Here is an 8,910-nt window from a genome sequence, read left to right on the forward strand (position 1 = left end):
TTTTGACAGCAGCTTTCCTATTTGTAACCTCTTTGCTTAAACTACTCAGATGTTGTCTGCTGTGTTACATAAATAAATGTGTTCATAAATGAATGTGACACAGAAATAACATCTTAAAAAATGTAACCCTGAAAACTTAATTGATCTAACAATTTAGCCCTATTTCTTGTTTTAAGCTGCGCTTTTTCCTGAGTCCAACTTTATCACCACACTGCCCTTTTCATTTCTGTTCATATCATTCCAATTTTTTTAATCAGCCGTCTTGCCTTTGTTATGCACAATGCACATCAGTTGAGCTCACTTTTGTAAGCAGTATATCCCTTAATGCTGGACTGTACTTAAATCCCTATTTGTGTATTTAAAATTACAAAAGACAGAATGCCTATTTTGGAAATCATCTTCATCAGATAAACAGTGTTGGCTACCTCTGTAGAAAAATGGTTATTCCTTGAGCATGGCCATACATTAGTTAGGTTTTGTATGTGTAAATGAGATAAAAATGTGTATGACATGTCAATATACATCTAGCAGTTACTGTTAAAAAGAAGATATTCAAATTATTTAATGGGAATTTAAACTCTGCAGTCCAGGAAAAGTTTAGGGCTAAATTTATTAGAAAATTATATTAGAAAATTGGAAAACTAAGCAGCAGCATGCTTATGAATACATTTCAAATATTTATATGCAGAATGGAAGGAAGAACTAAATATGAAAATATTTTATTTCCATCAGAATCCAAATCTGTCCTGTGAACATGATATAACTGTTCTTGCAAAAAAAAAGAGAATATGAAATTATGTATGCAACTGAACTCTGTAGTGGTGGAAGGATTGAGCAGACCTATCTTTGTGTGACCAATAGGGCAGATATAATCAATACATTTGACTTACTTACATAGTTAAAGCAGAAATCTGAAAAATTAATGTCCTGAAAATAACAGTTTATAATTTGTTTGCATATTGGGTAAAGCTGAAAACTCCCAAGTATTGATTAACTAAAGTGTGGAGATGTTTTTGCTTTTTTCTCTTGAAAAAAAAATAAAATTATTAACCTTTAACCTAAGAAGCTCGTTAAGTGAAAACCGTCAGTTACATAGGTCTAAACAATCTGTGGTGGTAAGAGATACTGAAAAATAGCAGTTTCTTTTTGCCTGTTATTTATTGGATAAGGTAGACTAGTGAGATTCTTTAGGGAACGCTCAGTCATAATTTGTAATTTATTTTTTTTAATGGAATACTAGTTACCTGAGATTTCTGTAGTCTGACTTGACTTTTTTTGGTGTTGACACCAGACAGTAAGTTTTGCCTAGCTGTGCTGGAAAATCCACAAGAGTTGTTCGACAGAACTCTGACAATGTTTCCTTTCTCTTCAAATGAACCTGGGAACGAAGTCTTAAACTACAAGATTACTAACATTAGGACTGTAAGCAGATAAGTCTTCTATGCTAGACTTTGGTAGAAGCAGTACACTGAGATATTTTGGCTCTCTTTTTAAGTGCATCTGAGCTTTGCTTTTGAGGCTTTGTGAAATAACCCCTGCTGGCAGCCTTACACGTTCGCTTCTCATGTTTTCCAATCAGTACATCTCACTAGACTTTCTATTTATAACTGGTAATTTTCACTCTTCAGTGATTCTTTTATGCTCTTCAGCTTTTTATGTGTTTTTGTGGTTTTTTTTTCTAAAAAATTCAGACTTCAGTGTACTAGCACTTCTTATCATAGAATGCTTTGAGTTGGAAGGGTCCTTTAAAGATCATTAAAATTTCTTCTTTGTATCCAATCTAAATCTACCTTCTTTCAATTTAAAACTGTTCCTCCTTATCCTGTCACTTTAAGCCCTGGTAAAATGTCTTTTCCTGTCTTTTTCCTGTCTTTTCTTACAAGCCCCCTTTAAGGGGCCACAATAAGGCCTACCCAGAGCCTTCTCTTCTTCAGGCTGAACAATCCCAATTCTCTCAGCCTTTCTTTATAGCAGAGGTGTTCCAGCCCTCTGATAATTTTCTTGGCCCTCCTCTGGACTTGCTCTGTCAGGTCCAAGTCTTTCTTGTACTGGAGACTCCAGAACTGGACACAGTACTCTAGGTGGTGTCTCACAAGATCAGGGGAGGGAGAATTCTGTCCCTTGGCCTCCTGGCCACACTGTTTTATGTGACCCAAGATACAACTGGCTTTCTGAGCTGCAAGTCCACATATCTAGTTTATACCAAATTTTTTTGTCCCCCAGTATCCCCAGGTCCTTTTCTGCAGGGCTGCTATCAAGCGCTATGTCCCTCTGCCTGTACTGATACTGGGGGTTGCTCCAAGCCAGGTGCAGGACTGTGCACTTGCCATTGTTGAACTTCATGAGGCTGGCGTGGACCCACCTCTAAAGCCTGTCATGGTCTCTCTGGATGACATCCCTTCCCACTGGTTTTTCAGTTGCACCACCCAGCTTTGCCATCCACAGACTTGTTGAGGGTGCACCCAGTTTCACTCCTTGCCTCACCAGTGAAGGTATTAAATAGTATTGGTCCCAATGTAGACCTGTGAGAGACACTAGTCATTGCTGACTTCTACTTGGGCATTGAGTGTTTGGAAGCAGCCAGCCAGCCAATTCCTTATCCATCTAGTACTTCATCTATCAAATTTGTATATCTCCAATTTAGCAGCAGGAACATTGTGATGGACCACATCAAAGGCCTTATAGAAGTCCACGTAAACGACATCTGTATTTCTTCTCTTGTCCACTGGTGCATTCAGTCCATTACAGAGGGCTACTGGATCAGTCAGGCAGGATTTGTCCTTGAAGCCATCTTGGCTGTCTCTTTGTCTTACATGTACTTCAGACATGACTTCTAGGCGTCTGTGTTCTGTGGTCTTACTGGGCAGTGAGGTGTGGCTGACTGGTCAGTAATTCCCAATGTCCTCCTTTTAACCCTTTTGTAAAAATAAGCATGATGTTTCCCTTTTCCAGGGATTTCACCTCACTGCCATGACTTTTCAGGTATGTTGGAGAGTAGCTTGGCAACTACATCAGCCAGTTCCCTCAGGACCTTGGGATGTATCTCACTGGTCCCATGAACATGTGTGTGTTCATGTTCCTCACATGGTTTCCAACATGATCTTCTCCTACAATCGGAAGATCTTCATTCTACCAGTCCCTGCCTTGAAGTTCAGGAGTTTGAGAGATGTGGGAAGAGTGTTGATCAGTGAAAACTGAGGCAAGTTGTTAAGTGCATCATCTGTCTCCTTGTTGGTTGTTACTAGTTTGGGGGATGTACATTGTTTTTAATCTTACTTTTCTGAGCAATGTACCTGTAGAAGTCCTTATTATTATTCTTTGGGTGCCTTGCCAAATCCAGCTCCAGCTGGGCCTTAGCTTCTTCACCTCATCCCTACACATTTAGACGGTGTGCCTGTATCCTTCGCAGAATACATGTCCCTGGTTCCACTGCCTGTGTGTTTTTTCTTATGCTTCAGGAGGTTCTTAGTCATGCTGGTCTCCTGCCTTTCTTGCCTGATTGCTTACCCATGGGAACCGAGAGCTCTTGTGCTCTAAGAAAGATCACCTTAAAGAGCTGCCAGTTCATTTCTGCTCAGGGGTAAATCCCTGAGGGTAGTTTCCCAAGAGTTCCAATCCTGTAGTTCTCTAAACAACTGGAATTTCACTCTCCTAAAACTCAGGGTCTTGACTTTACTCTTCACTGGTCAATATCTCTTGAAACTGTGAATTCCACCAGGGCATGATCACTTCATCCAAGGCTGCTACTGACCTTGATCTCTCCAATTAGTTAGTTGATGTTGGTAACCAACAAGTCCAGTAATGCGTCTCCTCTGGTTGGGCCTTCTGTCACCTGGGTTAGGAAATGGTACTCTGTGCTCTCCAGGAGTCTCCTGAATTACCTACAGCTTGCAGGGCTGCTTTTCCAGCAAATGTCAGGGTGACTAAAGTCCCACAGCTGGATCAGAGCCTGCCAGTCTAATGCTTCCTGCAGTTGGAGTAAGAATGCTTCATCAGCAGGCTTTTCTCAATTGGGTGGCCAGTAATGAACAACCAGCCGTGAGGTTTCCTTTGTTGGTCTGGCCTCTGATTTTTACCCATAACCTTGACCTGTTAATTGCTGCTTTTCAAAGACAGCCCTGTGCACTCAGTCCATAGAGGGTAGATCACCCACCCATCCTTTCTGACCTGAACAGTTTACAGCCATTGATTGCAATGCTCAAGTCATGTGATTTGACTCACCAAGCTTCAGTCGTAGTGATTAGATCATAGTTTTCCATCAGTTGCTTTCAATTCCTCCTGCCTTTTATCCATGCTTCATGCATTGTTTAGAGACTTTTCAGTTGGGCTGTTGTCACAGTTTGACTCAGGTCCGACAACAATGCTCTCGATCCCCCCTCCCCCCAACCCAGGTAGGGAAGGAGAGAGAGAAAAAGAGAGAGACTTGGCTGGACTGAAAACTAAACTACACAGCCTTAATTAAAACACTAATGAATCATACAAGAAAATATATACAATTATATACAGATATATTCAGGTATGGGCAAAAAGCCTCTTGCCTCCCCCCACCCCAGCAACTCCCACAGCACTTCCCTGAACTGGGAAGAGTCCCGAGGAATCCCGGAGCTGCTGCTGGAGAAAGCAGAGAGTTATGGAGGTCACAAGAGATCAAGCCTGAGGATCGACGGTGATGGATGAACAGAGTCCTGCCCGGACACCGGCCATGGATGGAAGAGAAGGGAAGAAGAAGAAGGAAGGAAGTTGTCTTCTGTGATCTCTGACCTTCCTCTGAGCTTACGTAGATATATGGAATGGAATATCTTTGGCCAATTTTGCTGTCCGTCTAACTGAGCCTCCTACGGGGGGGTCACAGATCTCCCCATAGTGTCTGAGCCGGCAGAGTGCAGGTGTGGCCTTGAAGCCTCAGTAGTTAGAAAAACATTCCACTGTCTTATCAGCCTAGCAGAACACACTGTTGCTAGCTACAAGAAAGCTTACTGAAGGAAAAAAAAATCAGTAAAAAGAAAAATTGGCTTCATCCTGGCTCAAACCAGGACAGCTGTCAACCATGTCACCATGTTAACCACAAGAAAAAATTAATTCCTTTAAGGCATTTCACGGATGTTTTCCTATTGGTTTCTAATACATGAGTAATCCCTGGCTCTTCTTTGTTACTCAAAACTACATCCTTTTCCCTCTCTGAGTCTAGTTGCTTTCACCTTTGCATCACAGGATCATAGAATACTGGGTTGGAGGGGACCTCAAGGATCATCTGGTCCAAACTCCTGTTGCAAAAAGCTCAGTATAGACAAGATGGCCCATCACACTGTCCATTAAAAGTGGCCAATGTTAGAGAATACCACTACCCTTAAGAGGTTATTCCAATGACTTAATCTTCGCATTGTAAAATATTTTCCTCTTGTGTACAATCAGGATCTCCCCAGGGGTAACTTGCACCTATTACTCCTCATGTTTTCCATGTAACTTCTTGTAAAAAGGGAGTCTCCTTTGTAACCATGCTTTAAGTACTGGAATGTGGTGATGAGGTCTCCCCTAAACCTTCTCAAGACTGAACAAACTCGGTTCTCTCAGCCTTTCCTCATATGGCAGGTCTTCCAGGCCTTTGATCATCCTAGTGGCTCTTCTCTGGACCCTGTCCAGCTTCTCCACATCTTTTTTGTATAGCAGGGACCAGAACTGAACTCTGAAGACTGAAGTATTCTTTGAGATCCTTCAGAAAGGCTGCTTATACAGCACAACACTTTACAGTCCACTCCTTCTTTCTAAGAAGACTTTGATTCTGGAGTTTCTCTCCACGGAGGTTTTACACTGATATCTTATCCACGTAGATAAAATTTTCTGTAAAGTCTAAACAATTGGGAGGGCAAATTTTTCCTCATCAGCAAGGTGCCAGAATTTCTGCAAACAGTCATTCCTTTCCTTCCCAGTACACTTAGGATAAATATAGAATCATAGAATGTTTTGGGTTGGAAGGGACCCCTAAAGGTCATCTAGTCAAACCCCCTATTAATAAGCAGGGGCATCTCCAACTAGAACTGATTTCTCAAAGCCCCATCAAGCCTGACCTTGAATGTCTCCAGGGATGGGGCCTCCACCACCTCTCTGGGCAACCTGTTTCAGTGATCCACCTCCCTCATAGTAAAGAACTTTTTCCTAATGTACAGCCTAAATCTTCCCTTTTCTAGCTTAAAACCATTACCCTTTGTCCTATTGTTATATACTATTGTAAACATCAAACTATCTGTAACTCCTTTGGATACATTGGGGATCCACCTCATCTTTCTATTCAAGAGTCAACTCCAAAAGTAAATATTTACTTTGATTGCTTATGTTACCCAAGCAAACACACTTACAAGGAACTGCTTGTAAGCTATACAGCTTCTGAAGGCAGCAACTTAGTGACTCATGGTAAAGGAAAAAGAAAAATAAACCTGAGAGAAAATGGACACTTGTCCCTGAATATTTGTCTCTCATTCTAGTCAGAGAAACCTCAGTAGGTCTCCATGGTTGGGGTTTGACAGATTCTAGTCTCTCCTAAAAATGTGTCAGGAAGGCAGCAGTCCAAAAGTATGAAAAAAAATTCAGTGTTTTCCAGAGGGTTATCTTTCATGGGAACAGGCAGTGTTTTATTAAATATTATTTGTTACTTGTGCCCATTTTGTCTTGTATTGTGTCTGCTTAGCACCTGCTAAGTGGATGAATCCAATGTTCATGCTACCCTGAAGGGCTTTAGAGGGTCTGGGGGGTTGTTTTCATTTTTGCAGTGGGGCTGCTCTTCAGATTCCTTATTAATTAACTTGCTTGTGGAGTCATGGAACTCAGTAAGGTTTTGTCCAAGAGAAGTGCAAGTGTTATTTTTTGTACAACTAATGACTTTTGGGTATATTTGGCAAAGATAATGACAGCAATAAATTTGTCTGTCCTTATCACAGTGTCTTTCTAGAAGGTCTAATTGCCCCTGGGCATGGATATTGTCAAACCGTTCAGAAGTTTGCCAGATTATTTGCCTGTGGATTTACAAGAGAAGTGTTATTCAAGTGTTAGTTTTCCAACTGTTTTAGTTTCTGAACTTCTGTAACCTGTCTTTGTTTTTTGCTTCCAGAATGGTACTTGGAAAAAAAACACATTCTGGTCCATTCTAAACTTTAAGAAAAATGTTCTCTCTATTATCTCAGGTATTCAGGTTCTCCTGCTTCCAACTCCAAACTCTCAAATAGTTTTTCTACTCTTCATCTTGTCATTCAAAGCCAATTACTTCTTTGCAATAAAATACTACTTTCAGAGAGGATAGAACATACTCTTATTGATTATTCTATTAGACTAGTTTAAGCTCACATTCAGCTCCATGACACTTCTAGATGACTGTTGCAGAAAACATATTTAATTTTAATTTAATTAACTTTTAATTAATTTAATTTTTAAATTTAATTTTAATTTTTATTTTTTTTAATTTTTTTTAATTTTTTTAATTTTTAAATTTTTTTCTTCTAATGTTTGAAAACTTTAGGCTGTGATTAAATTATCTTCTGAAGTCTTTTCTCATTTTCCTCGACCTTCTACGTGTTTCAAACGTTTATGTTCTAAGTGTTAATTCTGCTACAAGTCTTAAGTGTTGCTTTTCTCTTCCCTTTCGGATCTTGTTTAGGCTACTGAATGATTTTCTCATATATAAAAACCCCATTTTTTTCATGATAGATGAACTAGTGCCAATGGTATTGTTTTGTAGTGGGCTTCCTGGGTCCAAATTTCCAACTAAGCTGAAACAGAAAGTTAGTGTTTCTTTGTGTTTAAACTAAACAGTAGCTGTGGAACAACTGGTGATTTGAGGTTGTCTGTGGTCTCAGACTACTAATTTTTCTGTTCAACTGTAAATATAATTTAAAGGGAAGAGAGCTGTTCCAAATTGTAGTTTCATCTTCCTTTGACTGTTACAAGTTTTATCTAATTGGATTTTCTTCATGGCTGTATTTGAGAAGATTCCAACTAGAGATTGTGCAAAGCTTCATCTCTAGGGAGAGTGCAAGTGGCATGATATAGAATCAGACTTGTATAATGGTTCAGGTTGGAATGGGCCTTTAAAGGTCCTCTAGTCCAAACCCCGTGCAGTGAGGAGGAGCAATGCTGGGAATGGGTGGGGACAAAACAAGAGAAGCTGCTTGTTTTCTTTACTGCTTGTTTATACAGCAGAAGAAATCCCATTCATCTAGATAGTCACATACTGTATTGGGAGGAAAAAAAAATAATTTCAAGAGGGCAGTGGTCATGTGCAGAAGTATTTTTTTTCTGTAGCTACAGTAATGCACTTTTCTAAGATACATGGCATTTGACTTTTCTTTGTTTTTGACAGGAAAAAGTGGCCCTGAATGCAAGCACTGTAGGGCTGATCCAGATAAGGAGTGCCGTTTTTGTTCATGTTATTTGTGTGGTGGAAAACAGGATGCTCACATGCAACTCCTGTGTGATGAATGTAATATGGCTTATCATATATACTGCCTGAACCCTCCCTTAAGCAAGATACCAGAAGATGAGGACTGGTAAATATACAAGGATGATTTACTTATCTATATTGCCATTCTATACATGGTACCTTTTTGTTATTTGCACGTCATGACAGACAATACTGAAGACTTTTTTTTTTTTAATTCTGCTGTGTTTTTCATCCATCTGCTTAATATAAGCCTTATGTTTCCTGGCAAGGTAATTCTTCTAAGTAATTCACAAGGGATTAGTAGTAAGTTTTTATGCTAATTATGAAGTTTCAAAACTAGTATGTTCCGTTTTTTCTTTATGATTAATATGATCTTCTGTGACATTACCTGATCTGGTTGTGTTTATCAACAGTGGTTGTTCCCCAGCCTTTTAATTCTGTTCAAGCTTCACTACTTGAACAGTTCTCTTACACCTAGCCTT

The 8,910-nt window shown here is 39.8% G+C and overlaps 1 protein-coding gene across 1 annotated transcript in view; it reads left to right on the top strand.

Moving 5' to 3' along the window:
* The window catches only part of UHRF2 (ubiquitin-like with PHD and ring finger domains 2, E3 ubiquitin protein ligase), a 129,138-nt gene that overhangs the window by 93,797 nt on the left and 26,431 nt on the right, over positions 1-8,910 (top strand). Inside the window, 1 exon segment of the mRNA XM_010000654.1 lies at positions 8,348-8,534. Coding sequence (XP_009998956.1) covers positions 8,348-8,534 — 187 coding nt within the window.

The sequence above is a fragment of the Chaetura pelagica genome, unplaced genomic scaffold, assembly GCF_000747805.2.
Source record: "Chaetura pelagica isolate M959 unplaced genomic scaffold, ChaPel_1.0 scaffold596, whole genome shotgun sequence".
Lineage (NCBI taxonomy): Eukaryota > Metazoa > Chordata > Aves > Apodiformes > Apodidae > Chaetura > Chaetura pelagica.